Source organism: Trifolium pratense, linkage group LG2, assembly GCF_020283565.1.
Source record: "Trifolium pratense cultivar HEN17-A07 linkage group LG2, ARS_RC_1.1, whole genome shotgun sequence".
Lineage (NCBI taxonomy): Eukaryota > Viridiplantae > Streptophyta > Magnoliopsida > Fabales > Fabaceae > Trifolium > Trifolium pratense.
The window spans coordinates 11,780,466-11,797,325 of record NC_060060.1 but is presented as its reverse complement, the minus strand read 5'-3'; the positions used below and the strand labels follow the sequence as shown (position 1 = coordinate 11,797,325).

General features: G+C 30.7%; 1 protein-coding gene across 1 annotated transcript; it reads right to left on the bottom strand.

The window, feature by feature from the left end:
* Positions 1–2,224: 2,224 nt before the first annotated feature.
* On the bottom strand, positions 2,225–4,423 carry LOC123910322 (GATA transcription factor 18-like). Its single transcript, XM_045961418.1, has 2 exons — positions 3,565–4,423; positions 2,225–2,774 (listed from the first exon to the last, which is right to left on the bottom strand). The coding sequence occupies exons 1-2, from the start codon at positions 4,009–4,011 to the stop codon at positions 2,469–2,471; spliced, it is 753 nt and encodes a 250-aa protein (XP_045817374.1). The 5' UTR covers positions 4,012–4,423; the 3' UTR covers positions 2,225–2,468.
* Positions 4,424–16,860: the final 12,437 nt, after the last annotated feature.

The window sequence follows — 16,860 nt, the reverse complement described above, 5'->3', positions numbered from 1 at the left end:
ACCAAAGGTTTGAACTCAAAGCCAATAATTTCAAAAATAAAATAATGTTACCATAAAAAAGTTGGCTTTAAGAAGACTTGAACCCACAACCTATTACTTAAATAAGGAACTCTGTAACCACTGCACCAGGCATCATTATTATGGCTTTGATTAGTTTCCTAATATATATATACACGTTATAAGCAACAACAGGAAAAAATGGCCGTTCATCTTCAACCTCTAGCCGCCACAGATTTAGATCCAGTAGTTGCAGGCCAATTTTATCATAAAAAAATCACAATTAATAACCCATAAACATCATACAAATCATTTATAATATATTTCTGATTTTAATTTCAATTAAAAATGTGTTAAATCAAATACTAAAATCAAAATCTTACAAAATATGAAGAACAAATAACTCATATTTGCTAAAGAATTACTCAAATTTGTTGAAGAAAATACCCAAATTTGATACCTAAATCATATTACCCATTATGTAAGAGAAGAATTTTGGTAAGAAGAAAGAGATGCATTTAGAGAAGAAGAAGTAAAAATAGATTTTTGAGATTACTTAAGTTGCATATCAAGAAGAAGAAGATGGAAGAAAATGATGAATAATACGCATAAAAAAATGGAAGAGAAGGATACAAAACATGAATTGGAAGATGGGTGTATTTACAATTGTAAAAAGTTATGTGGTAACAATTGAAAATTAATTATATTTTAATAAAATTATAAATCACATTTTAGTAGACCAATATACTTAAGACACTTAGGATGGGCTACCTGACCCAATCTTATGGAATGGGTAGTTAAGAATTTGCCTTTAATCTGATATTGAGAGTGTGTAGTGTAGTCCGCAAGTGAAGTAAAATTTTGTGTAGGAGATTGAATCCTATTTTATTTTTTGCATTTTGCATGTGGGTCAGGTTGAAAATGTGATGGCCCGCCACTTAATCCGGGGAGGGGTTGGTTAGAAGGAATTAGGAAATTTTGTATTGAATTCTTAAGCTATTTTATGGTTAGAAATTGCTCCACATGATCATATGGACTTTTAATTTTATGTGATGTGATATTTTTTGTAAAAAATCTTCATTTACTTTGACAAATTTATTTTTCTTAATAAAATAAGTATTTTAACTTGTACCACACTCAATCGTCTTAGAGCTTGGGCCAAATACAACAAATGAGGCCTCAAGCCCATTAGACAAGATTCATAGGTCCAACATTTCATACACATTAACAATATTTTACACGTGCAAATTATCATTAACGGATACATCATCATACACTTACTTACGTACATCAGCAATATTATGTTTTACTATACATTTTGATGATTTTGTTAACACTTAATAATACTCCATGTTAATTACTATGTTTTACTACAATGAATAATGAAAAAAGTTGGGTGAGTTTGTAGGCAGTGCAAGATGAAGTTGATTGGACGATTAGATTCTATGTAGCTCGATTTTCTAAAAAAGACATTTCAGTTTTACTGTTACTGAAGTGCACAGTGTCCAGTTCTGAAAGAACAGTGATTCTAAACATTGGCATTGGACCATCACATTTTCTTCAAACTAATTAAATCCAATCCACATTTAGTAATGTGGAGTACATACTCCTATCTATCTATATTCATGTAATATTAACGTTTGTGGTGTGGAATTCACCAAAAATATAAAAATCAAAACAACAAATATGTATGTATTAATGTATTTCATGCACACTTTGTTTAAGCATATATTAGTACATGCAATTAAGAATTTGGGGTTTATGGATATTGAACTTAATATATATTCCAGTGTGGTGGTTCAAGTGATAAAGACCGGTCAGTTGAATGGTCCGGTTGGTATGACATTGGTGAATATAGAGTGAGAAGTTTAGATTGTTCATACATACTGTGATTCCAAGTTACAACCGTTGCAACCACTACGTTGCAAGTTACAATCATATTCTGATTAATTAGGATCATATTCAATTGAGGACTGTAGTTGTAATCCGATGTAACCGTTGCAACCTCTACGTTGCAAGTTACAATCATATTCTAATTGATTAGGATCATATTCAATTGAAGACCGTAGTGATATCACTTAATGCGATCCGCAATTTGAAACCATAACCGTATCATGGTCAACATCAACTATATACTAATGAATAATCTAATAAGGAAAGTGAACGACAAAAAAGTAGGTTGATATAGTATGTAACTAAAAGAGAAAGTTAATTAAAGTAGTCCAAAGAAAAAAGAGCAAACTAAGATTATAGAATTATCTCACATTCTCACTCCATCTTATGCAAAATGGAAAAGAAAAAGAAAAAGAAAAACATCATGTGACAATACCATATAACCATTGCAATCAAAAACATCTTCTACATCATTATCATCATAAAACATTGACGTATAATTGCTTGGTCTTGACCATCCTAGTTCTTTTTCTAAATCTTCTAGTACTATTATATCATTATTATTGTCATTTTAATTTTCATCTAGTAAAGTCATGAACAAAGCTTGTTCGATCAGTGACATTGAGTCTCCAAGAGAGAAAGGGAATGCCATTTTCAGAATCACGATCAGTTTCATCAATGAAGCGAAACTCGTTACTCATTGCCGGAGAGAAGCATTGCATCTTTTGGTTTTGTGGATGTACATACCATGAGTTGTTGTTGTTGTTGTACATTGGAGTAGGTTCCATTACACCGATGGTTGCGGCTGTCGGTGGTGTGGTGGCCGCTGCGGTAGCTCTTCTCTCTTCCTTCTTGAATCTAATCCCACAAGCATTGCACAATGACTGCAATTAATTCAAATAGAAGACTATTAAATATTTGAAATCATAATATAAAAAACCCTCTTATACTATTCCCCTTGTAAGTTGTAACATTCTTTTTTGGTTACATTTCTCCTTGTAACATTCATGATCAAGTAATTTATAAATGACATTTTACCCATTTTATAATATTAGATACAATATTAGTCACACTAGTTTGTTATACTAGTTTTAGGAGTACTACTTTTCTTATTGGCTATATAAGTCTTATTCATATTTGATGACATTTTCTTATGTCTTCGATTGACATCAACAAAAAAGTCTAACACATTGGGATATTTTCATACTTAATTTTTTGGTAAGTATACTACTAATTAAACAAATCAGCTTGGTTTGAACAATGACTTAGGACATGTTTGGATTGGCTTAAATCTATAAACACTTGTAAAATTGTTTAAAAGAGTTTAGGCAAACAAACTCAATAGTCTTTTTTCTACATATTTTGATAAACTATATAGAATATTGCTAACTACTAAAAATAGTTCGATTTTATTTCATCTTTTATTTTTTTTTATTCTTTTTATAAGAGACAATTGAGTCAATAAAAATTGATGTATTTAAACTATATTATGAAACAGATACATCAACTTTTATTGACTTAATTATCTCTTATAAAAAGTATCATATATAAATAGATTTACTAGTGGTTTAAACACAAGCACTTATATTTTATTTTTCTGATGCAATCATCAGCACTTATAAGTGATTATGTGATAAGTAATTATTAACATACTAAAATATTTAGTATTTTTACCTTTGGGCCACGAGGGCCATTTCTCCAAAGAGGTGTAGAAGTAGTGTCACAGTTAGCACATCTACGAGCAAGAAGAGAATCATTGTTGTTATTATTATTGTTGTTTCCATTTCCACGTGTTACCTTTGTTTGAGACTGAACACTGTTGTACTGTTTAGGAGTAAGTAAATCCCAGCAAAAGTTTTTAACAGAACAACGGTTTCTTTTCTCTTCATCTTCACATAAACGAGTGGATGGTGTTCCAAGAGAAAGAGTACAATCCACAGAAGAAGTTGAAGAAGAAGAAGAAGTGAAACAATATGTATTATCAACAGTTTCATCATAAGGTTTAGAGAATAACATTGAGAATGAAGAAGAAGAATTGTTGTTTTGTCCATGAAACATACCACATGTACAGTGTCCCATCACATGATGTCCTTGTGATGAAGAAGAAAGATGATGCATCATTGTTTCTTTGTTTGAAAGAGTGAGAAAAAAATGAAGAAGATGAAAATTTTAAAGGGTTTTTAGAATGAAAGTTGAAATTGTCTTGTAGTGTGTTTGATTGAAGGTTTAATAAAATGGTGAAATAAGAGTCAGCAATTGCAGTCTATGTTGTCGTTAATTGGAAATGGAGACATGTGCTTACAAATATAAATGGAGATATGATAAAGAGAGTGAGTTTTGAAATACAGAGGAAAACAGAGGAGGGACCCTATGAATTAATGGTAGTGTGATATGATATGAGAGTGAGAAAAGAAATGAAGGGTATAGTAGTGAATGATGAGTTTGAGTTTCTATAACTATGGCAGTGACACTGTTTATGACTTCATCTATGTGTATGATTGTTTCTTGCACTGCATACTTTGAATTTATACTACTCCTATAGTAGAAAATGAAGAAAGAGAGAGGGTTGTGTAATGCACTACACTTGTATAAAATATAAGAAAAATTTAAAATAAATTTTTGCTAGTTTGAGTTTAGCTTATTTTTGAACTTATGAAAATAGTTTATGTAAATAAATTGTTAAGAAATCTCACATCGATTGCGAGGTGACATAAATGTGTGTTTATAAGTTTAAGTGGTGTTAATTATCACCTTACAAGTTGATTTTGTAAGGTTGAGTTAAGGCTAATAGTCATATCTAAGATGGTATCAGACCCTCTCCACGGTCCGCTGGGTCACTTGCTATCAGGTTTCCGCTATCGGGCCACTCACTATTTATATCTGCGCACCAAGCCCAGTAGTGTTGGGCGTAATGGGGTGTGTTAAGAAATCTCACATCGGTTGCGAGATGACCTGAATTTGCGAGATGACAATCTTCACCTTACAATAAGTGTTGTTTAAGAATTTTTTATATTAATTCTCTAGGTTTTAGAAGAAATAGATTTTGGTAATTCAAAATTTAATTGCGACATAAATAAATTTTAGTTAAGAATTGTTTCCTTTAGAAATCGAATTCTTATTATTTCAAATGATTCGTCCTAAAGATGAATTATTAACCACTTGAATTTAAAAAGTTGAGTTAAGTGTTGTTTAAGTGGTTTCATATGGATTTTTTAAAAAAATAATAATGAATGGATGAATAAAAGTAGTAATTTTATAAAATTGCAGTGCATAATAAAATTAACCTAATGATTGTTATCAATTGTTTTTTTTGAAGAAGCTAAATTAGCCCACCCAAATTGGCGTCAGAGAAAATCGAACCTCAGACCTCAAGAGGAGCACACTCTCAGGTCCCAAGCCAATACCAATGCACCAATCCAAGTGGGTTGATTGTTATCAATTGTTATAAATGCATAATAAAATTTAATGATTAAAAAGTAGTGTAGAATATTAATTAGAGAAAAAAGAAAAATAATATTTTTTTTTTCATAAATATTAGTATTTACGTGAAACCATAGAAATTAATCTCTTAAATCTTACTATAAAATTGAATTACTTCATAACTTTAGTTAAACTAAAAGAGACACGCGTCATTTTATTTAAATATTTTTGAATAACAATAAATTTATTTTGTTAGAGTGACACTCCCGATAAAATATATTCTTAATAATACTTGTGAGTTTAACTCAGTTGACAGAGACATTACACTATATGTATAGGAGTGGGAGTTCAAATCTCAAACACAACACTTATTTCTCTTATAAGATGGATTTTTTAACCATGCTATTTGACAAAAAAAAAATATACTACTCTTAATATTTAATGTAAATTAGATCTTTTTATTTAAGGAAAATGCTAAACGGTGTCCCCGGGGCACTTTTTAAGCATTTTAAATAGTAAGTTTTTGTTAAAATTTTATGGAAATGTGTGAAGTCAACGCCTCGAAAATTGAAATGTTCCACTTTTTGAGTAAATTATTTCTTTAAATAGAATGCTTAAAGAGTGCCCGGGACACTGTTTAACAAGACCCTTTATTTAAATTTAAGGTTGGAGAAATATTAGTGAGTTTGGAATTGGTTTGAGTATGAGTGTGAGTATGATGATGATGGATGGGTTGGTCAAAAGAGAGCCCACGTGACTATAGGAAACAGTCTTCAATGGATCTATCATCTCCGATCACGAGGCTTTTATTAGTGACAGTGTCTCAAAAACCTCTGTCCGTATCCGTATCTCTGCCTCACTCTCTGTCACTGCCACCCTCCCAAGGAAAATGGAATAGTTTTCTCTCCTTCACGCGATTTTTTCTTACCAATATCCCACGCTCTAATCCCAAAATATACTAGTGCTTCATTACATACTCCATTACATACATGCTCAATATGCCTCATCTTATACGAATTAAATTCTCCATATCGTAATATGTCACTTAATTATACTTTCTCCGGTCTTATATATAAAAAAAAGTTGATTTTTTATATTCATTGTAAAATTGATGTATATAGACAATAATATAGTCTAATTATATATAAGACTGGAGGGAGTAGTTCCTAATCGTTCGATCTAGATTGTCAAATTAATTATATGTAGTCTGAACTGTTTGATTTTAAAAAATAATCGATAGTATTAACTACGTTATATATTATGTCTTGTGTAGTCCAATAGAAATTGGATTTTTCGTTTTAACCATCAGAGTCGACTTTTGTTCGATGGTGCTCCTCTTCTGTTCTATTGAATGGAAGGGGGTTATGCACCTGCAGATGCTCTGACGATCAAGTCAGTAAGAGTGTGAAGCAAATGTTTTAAGAGTAAGAATAATATCTCTGACTCATCTGCATGAGAGGCGTATATACAGTCCCCCGACGCTGGGCCAAAACCACTGATAAGCGTATCAACGCCATCAATGGTTGTCGAAAAATGACTAAGAAGCCTTGATAGGCAGTAAATGTTCATCATTCCAATATCGGACATTACAGTGTGACCGAATATTGTGACAGTTGAGCGGGCATGTGCGTTCTTGGGCATGCTATGATTGGACCGTGTTCGACGGTTAGGGAGGAGGATTTCCCCACTATTGAGTTGAAGGCTCAATCCATAACACATAGTATCATAAAATTACTGCTCTTAATCGCCTAACCTAAAACGTCAAATTGATTGCGTGATCTCGACTATTCAATTTCAAATCAATGATCAATATTAATTATTACATCGAATTTTACAAACTAGTCCAATATACTAAAATATCCTACCCCTCATAATTTTGTATTATATTGCATATTCTTTTTTCTGTCTATTCACAAAATAATATTTTCTGCCCCTTAGGCATTCAACTTGTATATACAGAAAATAGAGTACTGCTAACCATGCACATTCTAATTAATACTCTTTTTAATACTTACTATAAGTGTGTTTGTTTAAAATTATTTGAGGCGCGTACTTCCAACTTTAAATATAAACAAATATCATTTTTATATTTATTGATATATCGATTATTCAATTAATCTAAAAGATAAATATTTGCTTATAGTTAAGATTGGGAAAAATAATTTGGTGGTAAAAATTTGACTTTATAATTTTGAAGATCATACGGTCCTAAAATGGTGATTAGTGTTTAAAATTATGTAAGAGAAGATCACTATTTAACAAATATTTTGATTTATTTGATAGACTATAAAATTTATAACCTGACGACATGATTCTTTGATGGTAGGGAAATGAGTTTTCATTTGATAAGTGGGTGAACTTGATTTATTGCAATTCAGTCTCTGCCTCTCTGCATATAAACAACAAAATCTCACATAGTAAGTAGCATGTTAAATGGTGAAAATGAGAGTTCTATAATTGGCATGATATTCTAATATATTATTTTCACTTAATGCACAAGAAAAGTTGACCAAATGGCCAATAGAAAACAATGTACATAATGTACCCCAAAAAAAAAAAGAAAACAATGTACATATTACATAAGCTGTGGTTGCAAATACTACAACTACACTTCTTTATGGGCCATATATATCTATGGTGTGGTGCTTAAGATGAGTTTCTTTACCATCCATAAGTTTATTTTTATCATGAAATTTAAATCTCACTATTTTTTTTTTAGAGAATTCTCACTATTAAATTAAATGAGATGTGATGTATGACATTTTAATCCAATAATGAGAATTGTGACCTAAATCTAATGATAAAAATAATTTTATGGCGAAAAATTTGTCTCACTTATACATGGTAAACAACATTCTTCTTCAATGAAATCATTGAGAAAAGTAAACCATCTTACTGTATTTGCCTAACAACAATAAAAAATAGTATATGTATCTTCTTCTTTTTTATGTAGATGAAAATATGAATGCCACTAAAATTTATTCACAACTCTGAGATTTTGAATCCAAATAAAAGTGTAAGTTGAATTACGACTTATATGATACGGTTTAATATTTTTATTTTATTTTTGACGAACGGTTTGATATGTTAAATAACAAAGGATTTGACATGGTAACTTCAGCTGTACTGTTTTTTATTTTAAAATTGTTCCTGAAACATGATAAATTAGGGGTCAAGAGACTGGAAAAACAGAGAACATGTTGTCTAAAATACCAAAATAACTTTTGTCACCCATGTGGTATCAATACCTTAAACGTGTCATGTATTATTCTGTTTTGTACTATTATATATTGTTTTGTCACTGTTCTGTCAGATGTTTATATTTTGCAGATCAAATGAAACCATATACAAAAACATATTAATTAAAAACGGAAAAAAAATAGTAAAACAATTTGAATAAATTTTGGTGTATGTGTTTATAAAGGTAGAAATTAATATCAGTGTTGTGTTGATCACGCACGCACGCACGTAAGTAATGGAGGGTGGCACATGTAAGATTTATAGGAAGTATCTTTGATGTATTTTTCAACATAACAATGACCACTCCTCAAACATCCCCTCCGTTAGTAGTTATAATAGACCATCAAATCTATCTATCTATCTATCTATCAAATTTGCAGCAAATAACAACCAGTTATTTTTTTGACCTCAGCCTTCTACACCTTTGCTTTGGACACCCGTACTGTGGGAAGGGAATCACGTGATCAATGAATCTAATTAGCCAAACTCGTCATCATAGTAACCTCGTGCTTGCCCATCACAACTTTGCTTTTTCCAACCAGTTGCTTATGCTACTACAGTGTCATGCCAGTACGTAGTAAATGGAGAGTTGTAGATCATATATAATTTCTAGACTGAATTGCAGAACACTCTTGCAAAAATAATACTCCATTTGATCATTTTGATAAGATATAATTATTTTTTAGATTTATTAAATAATCGATGTATTTGAAGATAGTACTATTAATAAATTGAAACAATTTAATCAGTTTACTATATTAACAATTTAGTTAGTGTGTTACTTACTCTCGATCTCAAGTTTGAATCATTGACAATGTGGGACATTTTTATGTACCGAAATAATAACTAGATCTCAACCAAAAATAATAAAGGATCTGTCAACCCTCGTGTGTGGCTTAAACTCTTGTTTCCCATAGATGACATTATTAAAGATCTAAATTGGGTTTGAGATGGCAACTAGAGTACGAGCATACAATGGACGATCCGAGTTGAACTCCATGTGGGGTGATGGTATTTGCACACGCTCTCATGCTTAAGGTCAATATTTGATTGAATAGAGCAACACGAGGTTTATCAAAAAAGAATGTGTTCCTTTTCCTTGTATTGTATATCCTTTTATTGGCGATGATTTATGTGAATTATGATAAACCTCATTGAGATGAGTGTCGACATGAATCTCGGTGTGATTATTGGATCATCGTGTAATGTTGATCACATGATGTTTGTCAGGTACGCTAACATGTGGAAAGCAACACCTTAGTATGTTTCCCCTAAAAAAATCCACTTTGTATTGGATTTGGTATAGTCGATGAAAACATTAAATTTAGGGTTACTTGAGAATGCATTTGATTCCTTAATTACATTTAAGCGAGTTTTGATCTCTTGAAAAAAGAATTAGTATATTCTAATCCGAACACTTGCAATTTCATCGCATTTGGTCAATAGATTATCTATATCACACTTACATGCTGATGTGGATAGAATATGATTGAACATTATTACATGACATTTAATTGATTTTTTAATATGTTAATAACACGTATTAGCATGACATTTATGTGTCCTTATGACATAGGTTAACATTATAGTTAATTAATTAAATACAAGTAGAAGAGAAGATCATAAGATTTGGATAGATCTTTAGATGGCAGGAAGAAAAAGATACAAAGAGAGAAAGTGAAAAAGGTATCTAAGATGAGATACTCTGCAATGACAATGATCAAAGCAACATTGGTTCAAATACTTGGCTTACTGTAGTGTGTCATGTCCGTCCACTATGGAGAGGAGAGGTTTCTTTGGGTCAAAGATAGTCCTAGAATAGAACAAAGAAAATAACAAAAGTGTCACAACTCAAATAATATAATAATATAAAAGAAAAACATACCCCACCAAGTTAAAAGAAAAGAAAAGTGTTTTGGAATATTGATAATTCGATGGAAAGATTCAAAAACATTCATTCACGGAGAGTGAGTAAGAATCAGATCGTATAGAGATTGATGAAAAACAAATTACACAGTTGGGACGACCACCGCTTTTCAAAAGATGCTCTCTATTCCCTTTGTAAACTACGATGATCAAATTAAAACTAATAGTACGATAGATTGATTCATTAGTTCAAGAAACCAATTCACGTTACATTAACATTATTATCATCACGCGATCCGTGATAATATGCTACTCTACTACATTACACCAACATGTGTTTAATTTGTTTTATACAACAATATGTTTGGTTAGATAGGTTAAAAATTGATTTCAAAGGTACGTGTAACTAGAATTGATGTTTAGTGTGCTTGGATCTGCCTCTTACGTGAGTCACAACATAAGTTTATAAGTGGTGTTTTTCTTGACTTATAAGTTGACTTTGTAAGGGTTTGCATTCAATGGCCAGCTGATTCGGACCCTGACCTAGAGGAATCATATAGTATATATTTTTTCTCCTTAAGGTTTAATATGGATATCTATGGTCTCTTAGGTCACATACTATCAGGTCACAATTAATATATGTGAATCTACGGTTTGTTAGATCACATATTATCACGGCTAATAAATGTGATCTTTTCTTAAAGTTCAGAGGTTCACTTGAATTGGGCTGCTTCCACCCCTTAGTTGAGTTAGTTGGATGTGGATTTCATGCAATCATGTCATGGTGTAGTCATGCGGTCGGATTAATATGTACCCTTCAATTGAAATCAAATTATCCAGATTTAACACTATAAAATATATTAATCAAATCTAATAGTTGTGATTTATCTGCAGTCACTATTTGACTGCAGGGATCTGTATCCAGGTTAGTTCATCCCAACACAAAAGTTTAATATGAATTGGGTCGCATACTCTTAGGTTGCCACTAGTGAGATATTTGTATCATCCTCCAAATGTTCAACCTTTGATCGTAATGAATGTGTAGCATTTCACATTAGATGAAATATGACCTAACAATATCATCAACTTACAAACTAATTTATACTAATAAATTAACCCAATATAAAAATTTAATAACACAATTTTTAAAAAACTAATTTCTATAACAATTAGAGATGTGTTCTAGGCAGGCTGTGTGTCACTGTCACACGCTCTGCGCGTGTTTAGTGGTGAGAGAGGTTTAATACATTGAAGTGAGAATCTGATAGTGGTAGGATTTGCTTAATCATCCATCCATTTGATTTTGATTGGATTCAAAAACAAAAGATATTAAGTGTACAAACAAACCCAAAACGAGGATGAGCGTGTGATTGCCGTGTAGTAGGTGTAGTAGTATGTCATTATACTAGTCAGCAGTCACCGCCTCACGGTTTTTTCTAATCTACTCTTTCATAAATCAAGGATATTTATCCATCAATCAATGAGAATAAACTATATGTAAATCCAAATGTGCAAATTCAAAAGTTTGTTACAAGTTTGTTGTGGATACTACATGTAAATCCACTCATGTGACTTGTTTTTATTTATTAATTAAAAGATATATACCCTTAATTTATGAAAAGATAGAGTACACATCACCCCCGCCTCACATGCTAGCGCAGTTTTGTTTTACACGGTCTTATAGGTAATGTTCTTGTTAATCATATCATGTTACTCCTTGGATTTGGTGGGGACTCACTTTCTGCCTATAGTATTCCGATTTCCCAATGTAAAGCTTCAGCCTAAATAATTGCCAAAATCGTATCTACCCCCTAATTCCATGAAAATAATAAAAATCAATCATATCAATAATGACTCCAGTCGCTCAATTGGTTTGACCAAAGATTTAGGAGTACTAGTAAAAGAGTTTCAGGACTTAGATTTAGATGTTAGCTTAGATAGTGCTTAATTTATTTTATTTTAGCTAAGTGTTCCTAGTGTAATGTTCAATTCATATTCATTATAAACTTAATCAAGGGTGACTTGAGTATATAGATTAAAATATATGAGTATTTCGGTCAATTTAATTTTGTTGCTTATATTTAGTGATGTGGAGTTTGTATTATTTTTTATGTAATTACCAATTTAAATGAATGAATACATTATTTTTAGTAAAAAAAATTAAAACAAAATTGTTCATGTGTTTATATCTCCTTTAACATGTGGGAGACAAATGAAAGGATTTAAATTTTAAAATGAATGCCCTTAGTGCAAGCAATGGTTAATTAAAAAAGCAAATATGATACTTGACAAAAAAAAAATATGAAAATAGTATTACTCCTTATAATCTTTATTATAAAAAACAAATTTTTTTGGATTAATTGAATAGCACATAGAGCACTTATTAGTATTTTTGCTAACAATATCCGAAGGACACTTTGAATCAATGTCCAAGATGCCACACAAGAAAACAACCAAGATGCCACGTGGGTATATCGTGGAAGGAATTCTTATACCATTTGCATGCATGCAAATGTGTTCAAGTTCAACAATGTCTAGAGAACCACTTGTGATATTTTATTAGTGTTGAAAAATATCATGTGGAGTATAAAACAAACAACACAATTATTACTAAAATAAACTTTGGAAACGAATAAAATTACATTCCTCAAAAGCAACAACATACAACTGGAATGTCTGTCTTAATAGTGGTTAGGGATACATTTTTTTACCTTTTGTATGTTCAAATTAGATCCATTGAGACCATACACCTTTTTAACAATGTAACTTAGGTCTTGGGATTTATTGGTCTAGTGATTATGTTGTTGACGGGATATTCTTCTTTAGCATAGCCAATTATATGTCTTAAAAGCATATATACCAACATTGAAGAATAAGATTAATAGAGAAAGAAAAAAAAAAGTACTAAAAATTAAAGTAGTAAACCAAGGGGGAGGCAAGGACCAACACATTTTAGAAAAGGGAAACCCTTAATAAGGGTATCCTACTTAAAAAGTTTTGGTTATTGTCAGTACCATAGTACCATAACATCTGAGATCACATTTTGTATCTTCTAATTGTCTCCATTCTCTATGTATGGTGATCTAAACTTTTTGGTCAAAGGTTTTCAAACCATTGTATATAATGTATGTGCCTTAAAAGAACGTTTCTTTATCTTTGCGGTTTTTAAGTTGATGTATTATATATTGTCTTTTGTCGTTCATGCTAATCACATTAATTGGAGAGTCAATATTAAATTTAAAGAGTTAACATATAAAAATAAGTTTGCTTCTTTATTTTGTTAGCTTAGTTACTTTGGTTCAGGTGAGTATATATTTTTGAATAATATAATTGATCCCTTGCTTGCTATTCACTTTTACATTTTTTGAACGGTGAAAATCAAATATTCTCTCCAACAAGGCAAAGCAAGTACGTAAGTAATAAGTGAAGTGAACATTTAACTAATTCCTACCGAATAAATAATTATACTGCTTTATTTTTAAGTGTAATTACAATTTTCCACTAAAAAAAATATAGCGAAGGTAAATCACAACAAAATATTACATACAATGGCGGCGGTTAAAAGGGTTAAAATAATTATTCCAATTTTCTAATTTTCGAAGGTTTTAACCGACGTTGAATCGATTATGACGGTTGGTGTGGCTGTTTACCTCTATGTGATGTTGCCGATGCCATGATATGTCTTTTTAAAAACCGTCACCGCTACCCTTCCAATACCACTAGAAAATTCATAAAATCCTTGTAGTATTCGTCCCTATTTTATCACACTCACTAAATTCTTTAAAATTGGCCATTTTTATTCCAGTCAAATCACATTTGTTGTAATTTTCATTCTCAAGTATATTAAATTAATCTTCTTCTTTTTTTGACAAAGCAAATCTAAACTAATAAAAATATTAAATTAATCTTAACAAAGCAAATCTAAACTAATAAAAATTGTATTTTTAATTAAAAAAATATGAATTGATAGAATTTCGTCAAAAATTTAAACTTAATTTTACCAACAATAAATCGAACAAAGTGATAAAAAAATCAAACCTTTGGAGCAAATGGTCATGGTTCAATCCCTAACTTAAAAGTAGCGGTGGGATCTTTCATGGGGATCAGAGAGGTTTATTTTTCTCTCTATTAAACTGGAGTGCTTTTGCGGAATAACGATGACGTTTTTCTTCATATACTTAAATTTTTTTGTTTAGTAGTCAAATGACTATACTCATATTTAAAATATGGAGAAGCGTAAAATTCCGAGTTCGAATTCAGCTCACTGCATATCAATATTCCTGCAACTACCAGATTTGTATTTACAAAACAATTTTCACTTTTTGATTTAAGGATAAAGGTTATTTTTTATTGTTTGGTCGGACGATGTGATTGAAGTTCGAACACTAAATCTCAACTTATATGTATAAATTTTTTATGGTGGCTTTAGTTGTTGGACAAAGAAAAAGGGTGCTTATAGAGTTTTTTTTTAAGGCAATGGTGACTTTATATTTATAATTTAGGACATCTGGTCTTTATAGAAAAAAAAATGTTACCAGTATATTGGGCTTGTCTCTTTACTTGTGATTGGACCCATGAGCTTTTTGGCCTTAGCTAAGTGTGTGTGGAATGTGGATTAGGCTTCGGGAAATCTATCAACACCCTCTATTTTTACTAACACACCTATTTTTATTTTTGTTAAATATATCTAACTTTTTTTTGCAATTGTTAAATACGTATATCTCTAATCTCTATAACATTGAGACGTTCGAAATTTAGTCATGTTAAATTATTATTATCGATTTATTAGTCTCTCATATTTGATCCGTTTCCAATATTGACCCCTAATGTTAATTTTCTGTTGGATAAGAAAACAGAATGATGACATATATGACCACGAAGACATTTTAAATGATACATTTGCCATCTTACTAATTTTATTATTTTTACATTATTAGATATATTTTACTCGTTTAAATTAAATAAGCCTCTTAGTGTTACAAAAAATAGAGTGTCTCCAAGGTATGCAAAACATTATATAAAAAAACGTGAATCTAAATGAATTTGAAATTATTGTTAAATAATGTAGAGATATGTTAAATTTGAATTTGAATCACAACTATAAGGTCAATTTTATCATATGACAAGCTAATCGAGAGTTCCATAAACTAGCTTAGAGGACTTAATTAAAAAAATAAAATAGTTTAAGAATCTGATTGCAAAGAATTTTAATTCAAAGACCTATTTAAAAGTTATTAAATAGTTCAGGAACTTATAAATAATTATTTTCTTTTAAAAAAAAGTTAAATTTGATTCAACTTTTATTAACTAATAAATGTTCAATACATAAGAGAATAATCTCAAATCTATGGAAACTAACTCAAACATTGGCCGCACTAACAAGAGTATGAGCAACCAAATTCGCTTGTCTCATAACAAAATTAACCTCAAAGTTTATATAAGAAGATGACATAAGAAGAATAATGTCATTAACTAAGAAGATTAAAATAGTTTTATTTTGTTTTTAAGATGTGAAAAGCTCTTACAACTCGAAAAATGAAAATAACGTAAAAAAAAACTTGAATGATGAATGTTTTTTTTTTACAATACGATGAAAATAGTTTAAAAAAAATTTAAGAGCTCGTTTGGATTGATTTGTTTTCGAGCTTATGCAAAACAACTTATGTAAATAAATAAATATGTATGCATTATTATAAACTTTTTACGGTAGTTTATGAGAAAACAACTTATAAAAATATACTGCCTTCGGACATAAATATAAGAAAAAATAATTGTTTACACCATGTTTAGGAAATTTAGTTAAGTATAGTTAATTTTCTTGATTTAATGCAAAACATGAGTTAAGTTTACTATATTACCCTTTGAAAAGTGATTTATGCCTTGGAAATCGCATAAACTTTTGAAAAGTGAAATGATTCAATAAGGATATATTAGGAATAGTGGTATTAATTAGTTTAAAAGTAGTTGACTTTTTGTTTACATTTGTGTCCAAAATTTGAAGTGTTTTTTATCTTCTTATATTTGTGTCAGGAGGGAGTAATTATTGTTAACGAAAACTTATAAATTCACATAAAACTTTATTTATTTGCATAAATTATGTTCATAAACTATTCTATGCTCCTTGTGTGAAGAGGAGGTAGAAGACGATGTACACATTTTTTTCACCTGCGCTTCTGCTCGATCTAGTTGGCAAGCAGCTGGGCTGTCATCTGTCATGGCCTATGCAGCATGTCAGCAAGGTAGCGCGACTGATAGAGTATTTGCCTTGTGTCAGAATGAAGACTATGAAACTATAGGTAGAGTGGCTACGCTATTTTGGAGTATATGGCACAACCAGAATAATAAATTCTGGAATGATAATGTTAGAACGCCAAGTCAAGTTGGACGGGCTATTTTGATCATTGGAGTGAGTGGATTGTTGTTCATAGGATGCGATCTACCGAT